The following is a 16,245-nucleotide window of genomic DNA, read 5'->3' on the forward strand; positions in this document are numbered from 1 at the left end:
ATGACTGATTGTAACATCGATGTTAACAGTCACACCTGCAGTACCTTGGCTGAATTCTCATCTTCCACGTCATCTGCAGCCATCAAGCAGCCTTTGGTGAGTTGGAGTCTAATTTCAGGCAGTTAGACTGGGCACTTTGTCAACTGAATCCTCAAAATGGGAATTACCAAGGTAATGAGGAATTACATGTCATCAGCCTCCTCACAAGTCTTATGAGGAGCATCTGAAGGAGCTGAGGTTGTTTAGCCAGGTAAGCAGCCAAGTGACATTCACTTTCCTTCTGTTCCCACCAAAAAATATCTTGTAAAGTGTGATAAAGGACAGTTTGGATATTAACAGAGATTTGGTTAATAATTTCAGAAAATGGGGTTCCAAAAGTGATGGAAAAGGTGGGAGATAGGTGCCACCAGGCTCTGACAAGTCTTTGTGGCTCGTGGGACTGCACCCCCAGCAAAAGGCTGTTTTGTTTCAGGGTCTGTTTGTTTTGGGGTTTTACTTCTATGAATCTTAACTCAGACACTTAAATATGGTCTTATGATGAATCAGGGTGGGGTGGCCTCATGTTCTTCACTTCTGAAGAATGCCACAGCCTGGAGACACCATTGTATCCTTTGGGTCTGCCGTGAATGGGATTCTGGATTTTCAGAGTTCCATTGTTGCTCCTTCCAGGTGAGCCAGGACATGGCCGGTGGCACAAATCATCCATCTGAGGCATTCTCCAAAATGGCTTCTGGATCCCAGGGCAGAGTGGTAGAACATCGTACTCAAAAGCTGGTCAGAGAAGCAGAGAAACCTGTGAGTACCTGCTGTGACTGGGCCTGAGCTGTGTTAAGGCTGGAAATCCCCCTCGTGTCCCTCCCCTCCCTGCCCCCTGTGTTGTGCAGCAGCACTGGGAAGCTGCAGACCCTCTCCCCACCTCTTTGTGCCGTGCTCCTGTTGGTGGGGGCTGTCGTGGTGCAGGAGGGAACACCGTGTGTTGCTTCAGGGGCAGTCCAATATCTTGCCTGGCTGTACCACCGGAGCCGAGTTACCAATGTAAAGCTGAAGCTGTGAGCGTGTGCTTCTTTCCATCCCCTCTGTGTGGCAGTAATTCCTTCTGCCAGGTTGGACACTCACCTGTGCTGCTCTCACCAACCTGCCCTTAGGCACCTCTCAGGGGGAGGGCAGCTCATACTCTGCCTGGAGCTTCGAGAGACGTGGTCCCAGCTAGAACAGGTTCCAAACCAGCTCTTCTCTCTCATCTCCTGCGTGGAGCACAGATCCAGCCCAGCAGTGGAGTCAGGGCAATTCCTCCTTCCCATCCACAAATGTCCCTTTGCTGACTGGAGTTCACTTGACTGGAGATGCCCTGGTGCTGGGGCTCTGTCAAGGACATCTCTCTGTGTTCTGCTGTGGAGGGGTCTGTGAGGCCAGACAGAGAAAACACACAGTGCTCATTAAAAAGAGAGCACTGAAACTTGGACCCGTTCCTGTGCACTTCAGTCTTGGCACAGTGCTGCATTCCTGCCTCCCTCGGACTCACCCAGCAGTGACATCTCCACGCTGTGGGTTGTGAGTGTCGTGCAAGGATGGAGTTAGGGGAGTTCTGATAACTCCTCCCCACTCTCTGCAAAGGTCACTGGCTCAATCCAATGGAACTAAACTGGAAACAAATGCCCAAAGAGCAGAAATCCCCAAACGTGTCACATCAAATCACAGAGAAGCTAACGGGACAGAGCCACGTGGTTACAGCATGTGCATTCTGCTCTATATCATTAATTTACTGATGTTAAATATTTCAGCAGGTAACTTCCAGGGCTTCCAGAACTGTCCTAGTGGCTGTGATCACAAATTATTCATCAGTAGCAAGTGAACAAGAAAAGCCTCTATGAACATGCATTTCTGAGGGTCTTGCTGGTTTTTTTACCTTTCAGCTGACTCCTTCTGCCTTCCAGAAGGAGATGTCTCTCACCACCAGGAAGAGGCTGGTCAGCAAGAAGAAGCTGAATCTGCCCCAGATTGTCCAGCCTCAAGACAAGCCTGAGACCTCCCATCATAAGGTAGCCCTTCCCTGCCCTTGCTGTTTGATGTGATATTTGAGGAGGGTGCCAAAAGAGCAGCTTAGCTTGAGCCTGTTCAGTGTGGTCCAGTGGCTTTTGATCGGCCCAGGGCAGAGGTGGAAGAGCCACTGTTTCCCCAGTGTGAGCTGGGCAGATGTACTCACCCAGAGTCTGTACTCACTGGGGATCAGTGCAGGATTCTCATTCACGAATGTTCCTCCCAGCAGCTGAACCTCTCCCTGCTCTCTCTTGCCTCTGCAGTTCTCAGCAGTTTACCCAGACCACCGCTCACTTCAGCCTTTCCCACCAGAGGTGGTGTTTCAGAATTACACCCCTGGCGAGGTCTATGAAATGCCAGTGGTTCTGAGGAACAGGGACAAGGTAAGTGCTGGGATGTGGAGGTTTACCACTGTGCTGGAAGAGGAGAGCAGAGAAAGGTGGTTAAGGATGGCACCAGGGCATGTCCACCTGTTTCCACAAGTGGCAAAACCATCATTCCATGTCTTTCCTGCAGGTTCCTCAGCAGGTGAAGGTCACCTGGGAGAGCTCACCTTACTTCCAGCTGGTGGGCCCCAGTGGTATGTGCCATAAAGTGCCACCGGGCCTCTCTATTACTATTCACATCCTCTTCACCCCTTGGCAGAACAAGGTGAGTCTGGAGGTCCCAAGAGATTGGTGTCTTCATCGGAAAGTGAACCTGCAAGGCTGGATTCAATGCAAGGCATCTGGCCTGGGTTTTGAGGACCTCTGCTGGTTTCAGTGGAGTTGCACTGGATCTAGAACTGGGAGATACTCTTTGCCCATGCTGAAGATGGGGATAAATGTCCTGTGCTGAGACAGTTTCTTTTCCTGCAGGATTATTTCCACCAGCTCCTCTGCATCACCGAAAGGGAAGAGTTCATTGTGCCAATTTGTGCCATTGGTGCCCGAGCCATCCTGGACTTCCCTGACCTTCTGGACTTCTCGGAGTGTCCGGTCAAGTACAGCAGTGAGAAGACTCTGCTGGTTCACAACCTTGGTAACCGGGCAGCTCGTTACCACCTCAGCACCCAGAGGTGAGGCAGCTCAGCTTTCAGTGTGCAAAACAACAAAACTCAACTCTGTTTGGGTGATAACAGAGTTGGTAAAGAGCAACAAAAGGAACCAGAGCATCGGAGCTGCTGCCCTGCAGCCATGGCTGGAAGCGGGCAGGACGTGTGGGGTTTGCTGTTGCTTCTCATGTTTTAAGCAGGATGCAGCCTTTGAGCTTTCTCTGTCCCAGATTTCCTGGAGGGTGCTGGAACATGTTAGGTATTGGCTGCACCCTCCTGAGCATAAGCACCTTGTGAAATGGTTACTCAGCGCTGTCAGCCAAATAGGCCTGTTCTCTGGGAGGCCACAAGCACGTGGTTTTCCAGTGGTCCTCTCATGAGATGCCCAACGTGAGCTGTGCTGTGGACAGCCTGTGCTGTTCCTGTCAGTCTCAGAAGACAATCACTGTTTCTCCAGTTGGCTGAACTGGAGAGGGAAGTGCATTTTTGACACCGTATCTGCAAGGAAACCAGTTCAGTTGGCTGGTGGTGAGTTGAGGGTTACTTGATCCCAGAGGTCTTGGTGTAGGAGCTGAGGTCAGGAATGCAGCACAGACCTGCTGATTAACCTGGGGCAGCTGAGTGGCTTTGATTTTTTTCCCTGGGAAAACAGACGTCAAAAGGCAACTTGACTTTTCTGCTGTGAAACATGAAGGTCTGAGAGGAGCTTCCAGCACAGCCTGCCAAAGCTATTTAAGCAGGCTCCTCAGATGCTGTTCAAACAGGCTGCTGCTTTTGACTGTGCAAATATGTAAGCAGGAACTTGTAAATCCCTGTACAGTTTTTCTCTGGGGTTTCCAGATCTTGTTTTGTCACTGCCAAAATAAATACCCAATAAATTTTGGCATCTTTTTGCAATGTACTTGCCAGCTGTTCTATTGAGTGCTACAGAGCATGTTGGATCCTGCTTGATAGGGATTTAAAGAGTTTCTGAACTTCAGGAATTAAATATTGAAATAGAAGAAATAGAGCCTGGGTGCAGTGACAGAGGCAAAGATGGAGCTTATGAGCTGCTGATTCTGTAAAGCTCAGAGATGGAGTAATGGCTGCTTTAACCTAACAGACTGGGTTTACTGGAATAATTAGTGCTGTTTGACTTCAGCTGTTACACCATCACTAGCAGATAATATATGTTAAGATTAAATGATATTTGGGTTTCTTAGGCTTTAATGGACAGGTGAAGCAATTCAATTAGCAGTAATTTTTCTGTCTTCCTTGGGGTGAGAGGTAACTTCTAATGAGATCAATTCTTCCAAAATCAAAAGATTTAACAATGGCAGTTAAGGCACCAGTGGACAAAAGAAAGTTTGGCTGTAGAAGATAATTACACCACAGGACTTGAAGTCGATTGCAGCCTCCTTGCACACAGCATTTACCAAAAGTGCAGGTGCATGGTGCTTTGAGAGCTTTGGTGACAGAATTGCCAGCTTTGTTCACTTGTCAGCTGTTTCTAAATTATGTCAGGAGTACTTGGTCCTTGGTATCCTCATGGCCATAACTTTTGCCCAGCTCTGTCAATATGGGGAGCTGATGCCTGATGAAATGCAAGATGTAAATGACCCTTGAGCCTCATTGCAGATAGCTGGATGCAGAGCATGGGGGAGATGAGGTCATTTTATCCCACAGGATCTTGTGAGGGCTGGATCTCCTCCCACAAGAGTCAGTAGCTGTTTCTGATCCTGTCTGTTCTGTTCATCTTCTGCTGGCTGTGGTTGGCTTGCTCCTTGCTTGCACAAGTGAGCAGAAGTGAACTGGACTGCAAAAGGGATAACATCTCCAGATCTCCCCCAGGAATCCTGATATCTCTGTGTTGCAGCCCTTTCTCTGTCACTCCGGAGGTGGGAACTCTGGGCGTTGGCGATGTCGTGCAGGTGACAGTGGGATTTCAGCCACTCCAGAGTGGTGACCATTCTGCATCCCTTGTAGTGCACTACGACACAGGTGAGCACTGGGCACTGCACAGAGCACTCCCTGCATCCCTCAAAGCAGAGCCCTTTCTAAACAGAAAGACTGCTGTGGCCATGGGTTTAAAGAGGGAGATGATGACAGTTTTTGTGGTGTTCATTTTGTAGTGGTTTGTCATCTTGATCATTGTAGAGCTCCATATAAATGCCATTTCTAGAGAGTGTGTCTGATACTTTTTGTTTGCATCTCGCCTGGGAAACACTCACCTGCAACAGGAAGGGTGAGCTTGGTACTGAAGTTTGAGCCCCGATGAATCCCAGGAGTTAATTGGTTGGAAATAATGAAGGTTTGAAAGCTCTGGAAATGAGGAAGCCTTTGGTAGGGGTCTGTTCTAGAGGGTGAAATGCTGGCAGGTGGTCCAGGACATCCTCATGCTGTGCACATGCAGCTCTCAGGCTGTGATAAATGTACTGATCCATGGAACTGTTCATTCAGCTAAAAGCTGTGACACTTTCTTCTGTCACCTGTGGTTTGCTCTGTTCCTTGTGCTTCCATCAGCCAGTCAGCTGAGCAAAGACTCCCCTTTGCTTTGTTCCAGGTGAAAACACCCACACAAGCCTTCATGGAACAGCTGTGGATGTCCACATCAGGCTGGACAGGGATACTGTGACAGTTGGGAAGACGTACATCACAATGTCAAACCACACAACCGTGCGCATCCACAACCTGAGTGGTATCACAGCCCGCTTCCAGTGGAAGGCTTTTGATACTCAGGAAGAGGAGGATCAGCTGAAGCTGAGGTAGGTTTGAAAGATCCGTTTCAGTGACATACCTCTCCCAAAGGTAAAACTATATGGCATTCAGGAGATACTGGTGCTTTTGAATGGCTTAGGGTAAGTAAACCATCCCATCTCTATCTTCCTCCCCCAAGCAGCTGTGTGTCCAGAAAAGCCACTTGTGATGGGTAGTGGATTCTCCCACAGTTGTGGCAGTGGCTTTGAGCCAGGAGGTTCTCTTGAGGGCTGCTGGCTTTTGAAACCTCTCTTGAGATTGTAAGTGTGGAGTAAAACTGTGTGCTGTGCCAGTGAACAACAAGTGATCCTCTGATCCAGTTGGGACCCCATGGCTCGGGGTCAGCCCCTTGCTGAGGAGCTGCCTCTGCACTTCCACTTCTCTCTGCAAATACGTGGCTGATTAAACAACCTGCTGGGCTTGTCTCTCCTGTGGCTGCAGGCAGTATCACAGGCTGTGTCGGCAGGAAAAGGACAAGTTATCTGATTTTCTGAAGGAGCGCAGAGTGGACACCACTCACCGAGAACACTCTGCTCTTCTCACCCGCACCATCCAGAGAGAGAGGGCAAGGCTGCAAGGAGACCCCATGCTGTTCAACAATGACATTTTCTCCCTTGAGCCAAAGGTAAGTGATGGCTGAGAACCTCCCTTCCTGCTTCTCTTCCTCCTCTTCCTCCTCATCCCTGAATGAGGTCACTTGACAGATCCCTGCCTCAGCTGGCTTTGTGTGCCAAGAGAGAAGTCATCGGGATTCTGGTGAGGCTGGAGAGCTGGTTGCAAAAAGCATTTCTGCCCTGTGGGCTCCTGGCAGGCAGCAGGAGCCTGACTAAAGCTTCCAGTCTGTTATCAGTGTTGTTGATAACTGTTACTCCTTGCTTGTCATTGATGCTCTAAGTAAAGGCTTACAGGGCTGTGGTTGAAAACAAGAAATGTGATGTTTGAAGATGGATGTTTTGCTGTCGCCTTCTGCTTTAGGAGGGAGAGATCAGGCCGAATTGTTCAGCTGAAATCAATGTGTTCTTTAAGCCCCAAGCAGCCCGGGTCTATGAGCAAGCAGTTTACTGCGACATCTCAGGTACAGCTCCTTCTCCTGCCCTCTCACCCCAGTGAAGGCGAGGTGCAAATACTCTCCCAGATCGCTGGGCTGCTGTGTAATTGCTGGGAAGGGTCTGTGGTCAGCAGGGCAGTGCTGGCACATCCCCACTGTCCCTGCAGCTTCCAGGGGATCTCCTCTATTTGTTTTTTTTTCCCTCTCAGCTGTTCTGAATGCTGCCTTTATTTAGTCTGCCCCTCCTCCTTTGGGAAAAACACTTCTGAGGTGCACCCAGGAGGAAGAAAAAAATTTCTGGCATTTCCTAAAGTTCCAGTATCAAATATAGGGGTAGAAGAAAGCATGGTCTCTCTGGATGGACCGTATCTCCTGAGGGAAGAGAAGGGTCCGTATCTTCTCCTGGAACAACAGGAGCTGGTCCCAGGCAGCTCAGAGTCAGGGACTAGCACTAAGGCAGCCTGGAAAATGCAGGATAGCAGAGGGAATTGCTGTACTGAAATAGAAATCTCTCCCCAGGCCGTGAGACCAGGCTGCCCCTGCTCCTCATAGGGGAAGGCCTTGGGCCCCAGCTCCACTTCAGCTTTGAGGAACTGGACATCGGGGAGGTTTTTGTCAGAGCAGCCCGCAGTTATGAGGTGAGCAGCAGGGTCGGAGTGGATCCTGGTGGCTTCAGGGGCAGCAGTGAGCTTTGTGGACCTGTGGAATTCCTGGGAAGGAAGCAAAGGAACTTTGTACATCTTTGCTTCTGGTTTCTTGCACTTGCAGTAAATGGGTTGGCTGCAATGGAAGCTGAAGGTGCCCTGCCCGTGGTGGGGTTGGGCACACCTGGAGCAGCAGCAGCTCTGTGCTGATTTCACGGGTGATGCTGCGATGCCCAGCATTGCTCTTAGGGCCTGGCGTGAATGAACTTGGTGGTGCTGAGCAGCTCCTCTGTGCTGCAGGTCAAAGTGGACTGTGTGTGCCAGTGGGAAAACCCCAGAGTGCCTCTGGTCATGTGAAGTTATCACTACTTTGCATGAAAAACCCCAAGGCATACAAAGTTGTATTTCAAAGCTGTATTTTTTGGCTTCTGCCATGCAGCAGCCCAGGGCATCTTCCGCCTTTTACAGGTGTTAATCATTTAATTCAAAAGCAACTCAGACTCCTGTAAGAAAGGAAGATTCCTCATGTATTTCCATGTTGCTTTCCTGCTGCTGCAGGCGATCCTGTTAAACAATGGACCTATTGAGGCTCCCTTCAGGCTTGCCCCTCCAGCCACAGCCATGAGCTCCTGCTTCACCTTCCTGCCCCAGGAGGGCATCGTGGCACCAGGCCGGCTCCAGGCCATCCAGATCTCTTTCTGTCCCACCGTTCTGGGGGAGTTCAAGGAAGAATTCTGGTTCCATGTGACTGAATCCCCTAAGCCTGTGACCTTGACTATCAGGTGAGGAGTGCTTTGGGAGCTTGCTGGGCACATCTGCAGCTGTCTCTGGGTAATCATCTCCCATCTTACCTCATTTTGTGGTGCAGAAAAAAAAGGTGTTCCCTGAGGTCTTAGTCTTGGCTGTGATCCTGGCATCCCTTTAGTGTGGGAGTGCCTGCTGCCCTGTGTGGGTACCCAGGAGCTGGAGTGACTCCTTCCCAAAGGGATATCTCCCACTTAGGCCGTGGCAGGCAGTGGGATGGATCAGCTTTGGGCAGTACCTGGCCTGGGATGTCCCACCTGAACACCCATCAAGGCCCCCAGAGCTTTGGAGATGGGCCAGTCTGGGTGATTCTGCACCAGCAGCAGTGTTTTTAAAAACTTCTGTTAAGAATCCATCCCAAAGGGGCAGCAGCAGCCCCACCTCACCTCTCATGCCCATGCTGTGGGAGACAAGCTGTGCTCCCACCTCCTGTGCAGAGAGTGCATAGCCAGGAAAGGCCTGATGTGGGACAGGGAACTCTGCAGCAGGAACTGTCCCAAGGACTTGGAGTCATCCCACAGACTGGTGCCATTGCAAAGGATAAAATCCTCACTCAGCAAAGGGTAGAGGTGGGAAAAAAAGAAAAGTGATGATAGGAGAAGTAAAACTCACTTCTCATGACCACAGCAGCTTGAGGGCTTGTCCCAAATAGTCTGTCAGCTGCTGACCACTTTGCTTTGGCTGCCTCCTGTCCACATGGGTGCTGTGCTGAGAACAGGATGCTGGGTTGATCTGAAACCCAGGGTGGCTCTGACAGCAGCTAAAGACACCCGAACCCTTTGCAATTCCCTTTAACAAAGCCACTGCCTCCCTGCCTTTGTCCTTGCAGGGGCTTCGTGATGGAACCGACTTTCCATTTTGATGTGCCTGCCCTCCACTTCGGTGACGTCTCCTTTGGTGAGTGTGCCCTGGGCTCCCACCACAGTGGGAGAGGTTTGTGCATTGCTGAAATGGAGCACTTGAACGTAAGAGCATCCGTCACTCGTGTTCCTCCAAACAGCCTCTTCAGGGTGTTAACTCCAGGGCTGCTGGTGCCTTAGGCAGCATTTTGCCATCGTGAGATCAAATACGACCAAAGGGATACAAAGTCAGCATCGCTGTTTGGCCACTTCTTAGTTTCCTTTTGAATAAGTGGCACAATAATAAAAGGCACCTGGCAGGAATATGGTTCTGTGATAGGAGATTCATCCTGCTTAATCTGATTTCATTCCTAAGGCCTCTTCAGCTGAAGGCAGCTGTTCTATCTTTGTTGCTTTTAACTGTGCTGCTGACTGTTGTCTGCATCCAGCGACCTTGGTGGCATTTGGGATTGTGAAATCTGTGTCTGTCCTTCTTGTGTCCCTCTTGCCTCTGTGTTGTAGTCACTGCTGGAGCTGGCAGTGGCCACTGTTGATGGGCATGGAGAAGCTCTGGGCTGTGCCTGCAGTTGGCTTTTCCTCCCTATCTGTGTTCAAATCACTCTTGGTAAGCAGCCTGTGGGAGATGTCTCCTCCACACACAGCTGGCCAGCCAAGCCATATATCCCCTGCAGAGCAGGTTGTGGGCTGGTGTCCTGGCTCTGCAGGACATCCCCACGAGGTGTGGCTGTATCCCTTGCTTTCCATGATGGAAACCAAGTCTCGGAGCTGAACTGGTGTGAACCTTTGGGGGCAGCAATCACAGCCAGTGAGCAGCATGGATGTGATGTCCCCGTTTGTTGTGTGAGGTGGTTCCTAATTGCTGATCTCGAAGCAAGGCTCAGGTTTGCCTCCAGTGGAGTGGGCTGTGAGTTGTCATGAGCTCAGTCTGGTTGCCCCAAATCAGGAGATGCCTTAAGGATCCTGCCCAGAGAAACTGCATTAGGGTGCTTTGCATCATGTTCTAGTTCCTAATTCCATCCTCCCTTTCTTTAACTGTAGCTTCTCCTCAATGACAAATCACTGCTTTTACACCTTGAGTGTTGGTGGATTTAGCAGGGAATTTTACAGATTGAATTTTCAGAGAAAATGATCAGTCTGGATGCACATTCATTAGTGAGAAAAAACTGGTGCTGCTTTGGGACATGTGAGAGAGCTCCTCCTTCTCAGAGAGAGAGAAGTTTGTGGTGTTCTAAGACTGGACATTTCCAAGGCAGCAATCTGGGATCAGTGTCAAAGGGAACTGAGGATTAATTCCTCCCTCTTCTACTCAATGAGCTGTAGTTCAGATGACAAAGAGCTAAACTTCAAGCAGTTTTATCCTACCAGGACATTCACACCAGGAATCATGGGATACTGATGCCTAAATGGATATTTGTGTCATTTTCTTAGGCTTTCCTCGCACTTTGAGGTGCTCCCTGTCCAACACCTCCCTGGCACCCATGGCCTTCAACCTCTGTATTCCTGAGGACGGCTTGGGAGAGGCCAGCATTTGCAGCTCTCTTCAGATATTCAAAACCACTCGCCAGTCTTGGAGGAAGGGAGCTCAGGGTTTTATGAAGCCAAGGGAATTTCACATAAGTCCCTGCAGAGGGACCATCCGCTCCCTGGGATCCCAGGATATCGAGGTATGGGAAGAGTCCAGCTGGTGGGGCTGAAGTTTCACTGGTGTGTGGGAGGGCTTTAGCCCTGCCAGCTTTGAGCACATGTGAGTGAGAGATCTGCACTGGTGTGAGGCCTCTGTCAGCTGGGTCACTTGGGATATTCCTGAAGGAGCTGTTTTGTTTCCAAAATCACAAGCTGAAATCATGTACCAGATGATCAAGTACAGAAGCCATTCTTGTGCTTTTGAGAGTGATTTCTTTGATTGAAAGTGGGCAGAGGAAGGATGAGGACAGAAAGTGGCTGTTAAAGAGAGAGATATCATTGTATAGAGCAGTTTGCTTTTTCTTCCTCATCTCATTTCTCCTCTACTGGGGAGCAATGAGTTATATTCACTGCAGGGATCTCCAGTGGGGACAGAAAAAATTCTGCAGCCCCAAACTGCCCAGCCCCTGCTGGGCCACACTTTGCCCTCAGCTTCCTGCTGTAAAGCTGGACTCATTCTCTTCAAGACAACAGATTTCTTCTGCATTTATGTCATTGTAGTCAGGTGAAAAATTAGTCCCTTTAACAAATCTTTTATTGCCAGAAGGCTTTTGTTACTCCCAAAGACTGTGCTCTACTTATGGACCAGCAGACGAATTAAGGCAAAATCCTCCCTTTCTGTACCATGGAACAAGAATGGGAGGACACTACACATGGGTGATGAGGTTTTGGGAGTGAGAAAATATTTGCTGCCCTTCTTTTCTGTTCTACCAGGTCACTCTGTGTTCCAACACAGTCCGAGAGTACAGGCTGGAGCTGGTGGTGGACGTGGATGGTGTTGGCGAGAAGGTGTTGGCGCTGACCCTCACAGCCAGGTACTTTTCTTGCAGCTGCTCGTCTTTCCTTGTGCATGCAGCACCAGCACACTGCCTGGCTGCAGCTCCAAAGGAGAAGTGTTGCTTAATGAGCTGGATCTGCCCATCTAGACATGAGAACAGTGCTAGGAAAGCAGCCTGTGGTGAGACGCCCCCCTGCTCACAGCCTGGCATGGCCCTGGGTCTTTTTATCAAGGGAGCAGGAATAACATTAATTGTTGGCCTGGGGTTTGGTGCTTGAGGTGTAACAAATTTCCCAAGGGTTGCCTCTCCTTCTTCCTACAAGTGGTGAACTGGTGCTGGGTTGTGACCACCCTGCAGCATTGGTTTGGGACACAGTGAGCTGCCTGCTCAGAGCTGGGACCTGGTTTACTTAAACAGTGTATGTGCCAGTGGGGAAAGAGGCATGAGTGGGGAGGGCAAAAGATCTTATGAAGAGGAATATAGTCCTTGATGTGGCAGGTGAACTCAGGTTTTGCTGCTTCTCTCTGGCTCTTTTGAGTAATGTTCTCAGAGTTGAGGCCAAAAGTTTTTCCTGCTGCAGCCAAACTCCATCCTGCTATGCTGCTGTGGGCATCAGTTTAATGACAAGAGGGATGCAGTTCCCTCTCCCAGGCAGAGCCATGCAGTCATTGCCTGGGCTGCAGTTTTGTCAAGCAAGTGCAAATGGGGACAGTCAGTGTAGAGACCCATGGGGTGAAGAATCAAGGGACCTGTACGAATTGGAAGAAGTTGATCACCCACTCTGTAGGGCTTGTGCCCTCCACTGCTGGAAGAGATGGCTCAGTTTTCAGGCAGGACAACAGCTCTGTAGGAGAAGAGGGAGTCATTTTTACTGAGACACTGGAGTCTTGTGTTCCTTGAGCCTTGATGGGCACTGGTCCTTGTTGGCAAGGCTCCCCCAGAGCTCATGGCTCACTGGGACTGTTACAGGAATCCTTGCAAGTGTCCTTGGGCAAAGAAGGGGCAAAGCTGTTAAGACAGCTCTGGAACAGGGCACATGCTCTGCCTGGGTATTTGAAAGCCTTTGCAGTGTGGAGCCTCAGGGTTTGTCCCTCCTTGACAAAAGGTTTGAGTGAAAAGAAGTTAAAGGTGATTTATCACTGTAGGAGTATTAAATCTCTATTCAGTTTGACAAATGTCTTATGCTCCATTCCAAGCTCTTCGAGGGCAAAAGCTCTCAATGCTTTTGATTAGTAATTAGTATCTCTAATTAGTATCTCTAATTCTCTTGGGGTCATCTCTTTGCCCAGATGCATCGTTCCTCCACTGCAAGTGCTCAACCCTGTCGTGACGTTTGGGCGGTGCTGTCTAAAGGTCCCCTACAACAAGAAGCTGACCCTTCTGAATGACAGCAACCTTCCTGGCTGCTATGGGGTCCTTCCTCAGGTTTGGCCGTGCATCTATCTCCTGCCCTCAAATGTTATCGAGGGGGCTATTAGGGGAATAAAAGGGTTTGGATAAGACCTTGCTGGTTTCTATTCAAACTTAAAGGTTTGCTGAGAACAGGAACCTGAATACAAACTTTAGGAAGCAGTTTAACGTCTTGAGGAAGATGTTTATATTCTAGTCTTTGACTTGTTTTCAAGTGGGAGAGCTTAGAGGGTTGTGAAACTCTGATGTAAGGAGGCTGCCAGCACAGAAGTGGGTGTCTGTGGATGCAGCAACTTTTGGACCCCCTGGGGATGCTCAGCACCTACAACTTGTACCTTGTTTTTTGCCTTTTTGCTTTCTGCTGAGGATTTTTACAAGTGTGTGTGAGTTGCTCTTGTGGTAGACGTTAAGGAGTTTAAAGTTTCCTCAGTTCTGAAGTTGCTTTTGATTCTGTCCCTTCCAGGAACACAAGGAGAAGGCTGCTGCATGGTACTCCAGCTCTGCGCCATCCGGGATCATCGAGGCTCACAGCTCGGTGGAGATCCCACTTACATTCGAGGCCCAGTTGCTGGGAGAGTGCAGCATCACTGCTGAAGTGGCCGTGTTTGGGAGCAAAGGATCCCCGCTGGTGAGAGCGAGGGGAGATGTGTGCCTTTGAGCAGCTCATCCCAGTGGGGCGTAAAGCGAACAGGGATTCTCCCAGGAGCTCGTGATACACAGCTGGCATGGACAAGGACAGAAGGGATTGGTGGCACAAGCAGCAGCTTATGCCTAGAAAAGAGAAAGGATGGAATCCTCACAGGTGGCAGTTTCAGTGCCTGACCCAGCATACAGTTACAAATCTGGGAGATGGGATAACAACCCCAGTCTGAAACCCAGACCAGTCCCTGAGTCTCACACTCTGCCGTGCTGTCAGATGAACACAAGTGCTGCTGCAGCAGAACTGTTCAGGAGCACACAGGAGCATTCCTGAATCCTTCTAAAGCAAGCACTGTGTACAAGACCACGCTGAAGGGATGTTTTGTGCAGGGCTGGGCTTGTCTAAAAGTCAGGTCCCTCAGATCTGAGAAATATCCATCCTATCTCTTCAGCAAAAGCCCAGCCAAAGATATATGAATGTCCACACAACTTGCATCTGGAGCACACACTTTGCTTGTTTTTTCCACCAAGTTTGGAAATGGACGAGGCAAGCAATTCCTGAACTAAAGCCTCCTAAAAGAAGATTCAGGCATATGTCATAACAGCAACAGTGGCTACAAACTGTAGGCCCTGTCTGCCAGGCATGGATGCTCTTCATCCTTAAATAGTCAGATGTGACATTACCACGCCACCAAAGCCAGCGGGGCTGCAGGATGTGGGGGTGTATGTAGCAGTAACAGGGCAAAGTTGCCATCTGCTTTTATTCCTGCTCCTGTGTGTCACATTGCCTGTAATGCTGCTGAACAGGGCTTTTCTTGTCTCTTCTAAGAATACTGTAGGAGGAAGGGTTTGGCTTGTGTTTTTGTTTTTTTTTTAATAAGCCTTTTCCTCAGTGAGGATAGATCCCATTGTCACACACTAACTGAAGCCGGGCCAGGCATCCTCCAGGTGCTATTCTGCTCGTCTCCAAAGGGCTCTGCCCTGCCTTTGCTGCTTCTGCCCCACTGTCACCTGGAAGCAAAGCCAGCTGGTGAGGCACAGCTCCTTCCAGCTTCTCCTTCCAGGGAGCCTTGGGCAGCATCAGCCAGGCTGCAGCCCCCTGGGCCTCCCTTCTCCCAGAGGGATAAAAGATCCATCATCATGGAGGGTTTTAGTTCCTTATTCTTGAGGTACCAGCCATGGTACATAGTTTTTTACTCTTCTTTGCACACAATCATCTCCCAAAGGGATGTGCATTTCTGGATGCTGCTCCTTCTGACTGAAGGTAATTCCGGCAGCTGTCAATGGCATTCCCTGAAAGTCAGACATCACTAAAGGTTTTACATCATGGAGGCTGGTTTCTTCTGTAGTTAAATCATACTCCAAGCCCTCCAGTGAATCTTACTGGTGTTGTGAGTTTTATGCATTCAAGTCCTGTGTAAGAGTTGGGGTGTTTGGGACCAGTGAAATCCAGCAAGACTGAATGAATTGTCCTGCTTTCCACCGGTGTGAGCAGGTAGTTTAGCAGTGGGATCCATGTTCCTTGTTCCACTGTCTGCACCAGCTCTTCAAGAACAACCCTTTTGGGTTTCAGACTGTTTTTGAGTCAGTTCAGACTTTGTTTTTTTTAAAAAAAATATACTGCTTGAATGATGCAATTACTAATTAATGCCCTTTACTCATATATATGAAGAATACACACAAGCACAAATTGAAGGAAGCTAACTTGCCTCATCTCTACTCTGAAGAGCCTGCTTTGCTTCTGACTTGTGCTGGTTTCACACTGGCTTCTTTCTTTGGGAAGAACTTAGTGTTCAAGGATGGCTGTGCAGCAGCAAAAGTTGGGAAGGTGGTTTGGGGCAAGATGGAGCAGGGAATGAAGCAGGCAGGAGGAAGTAGCAGTGGGGAGGAGGTGTGAAGAAGCAAGCATGGCAAACAGCATTTCTTTGTCCCCTGATAATGGGATCTTGTGGCTTTCAGATGGGATTCCTGCAGACCCCACACTTGCTCCAGGCCTTCTGTTTCAGTCTAGATCACTGAAAACTTCAAACAGCCATAATTATCCCCAGTCTAGGAGTGCTCTTAGAGCTGTCTAAGCTTTTGAAACTCTCCTCATTTAGTCTTCTTTTTTAATCTTTCCTACCTTCTTCCTGAAACAGGAAATCCATTTAGAGTGCATTGGACAGGGACCAGTGGTCTATGTATATCCGAGGAAGATAAACTTTGGCACTATCCCAGTCTTACAAGATAGTTCCAAATCTCTCCAGCTCTCCAATCAGACTGACATTCCTGCAACCTTCTGGGCAGAGATGGTAAGTGTCTGTGGGGCTGTTTTCCAGTGAGAATGGCTGGTTAGTAGCAGCCCTTGACTTGTTTTTTGTATGCAATGTTTTTCTATTGTTCTGTGTAAGTGGAAGCAAGATATTGCATCCAAGTGCAGCAAGAGGAGCCAGGATCTCAGGCACACCTCAGTGAAATAGTTTGTAGAGAGGTTGGAGCAGAAATTAGTCTGGATCAGGTTTGCAAGTTCTCTATTTTGTGGAAGATATTTAGCTGTGCAAGTCATGTTTTTGGAGCTCTGAGATCAAGAGAA

At 49.2% G+C, this 16,245-nt stretch overlaps 1 protein-coding gene across 1 annotated transcript in view; it reads left to right on the forward strand.

Annotated features, from left to right (window-relative positions):
• Window positions 1-16,245, forward strand: part of LOC125332327 (hydrocephalus-inducing protein homolog) — a gene marked incomplete at its 3' end in the record, with an annotated part of 21,483 nt that continues 5,238 nt past the window's right edge. The window contains exons 1-18 of the mRNA XM_048317093.1: window positions 1-96; window positions 670-795; window positions 1,914-2,039; window positions 2,301-2,420; window positions 2,554-2,688; window positions 2,895-3,094; window positions 4,926-5,050; window positions 5,613-5,814; window positions 6,248-6,431; window positions 6,782-6,881; window positions 7,374-7,492; window positions 8,057-8,280; window positions 9,132-9,199; window positions 10,591-10,826; window positions 11,560-11,660; window positions 12,914-13,049; window positions 13,498-13,662; window positions 15,812-15,964. Of these exons, the coding sequence (XP_048173050.1) occupies window positions 1-96; window positions 670-795; window positions 1,914-2,039; window positions 2,301-2,420; window positions 2,554-2,688; window positions 2,895-3,094; window positions 4,926-5,050; window positions 5,613-5,814; window positions 6,248-6,431; window positions 6,782-6,881; window positions 7,374-7,492; window positions 8,057-8,280; window positions 9,132-9,199; window positions 10,591-10,826; window positions 11,560-11,660; window positions 12,914-13,049; window positions 13,498-13,662; window positions 15,812-15,964 (2,616 nt within the window). The remainder of the gene's footprint in view (window positions 97-669; window positions 796-1,913; window positions 2,040-2,300; window positions 2,421-2,553; window positions 2,689-2,894; window positions 3,095-4,925; window positions 5,051-5,612; window positions 5,815-6,247; window positions 6,432-6,781; window positions 6,882-7,373; window positions 7,493-8,056; window positions 8,281-9,131; window positions 9,200-10,590; window positions 10,827-11,559; window positions 11,661-12,913; window positions 13,050-13,497; window positions 13,663-15,811; window positions 15,965-16,245) is intronic.

This window comes from Corvus hawaiiensis, chromosome 12 (genome assembly GCF_020740725.1).
Source record: "Corvus hawaiiensis isolate bCorHaw1 chromosome 12, bCorHaw1.pri.cur, whole genome shotgun sequence".
Lineage (NCBI taxonomy): Eukaryota > Metazoa > Chordata > Aves > Passeriformes > Corvidae > Corvus > Corvus hawaiiensis.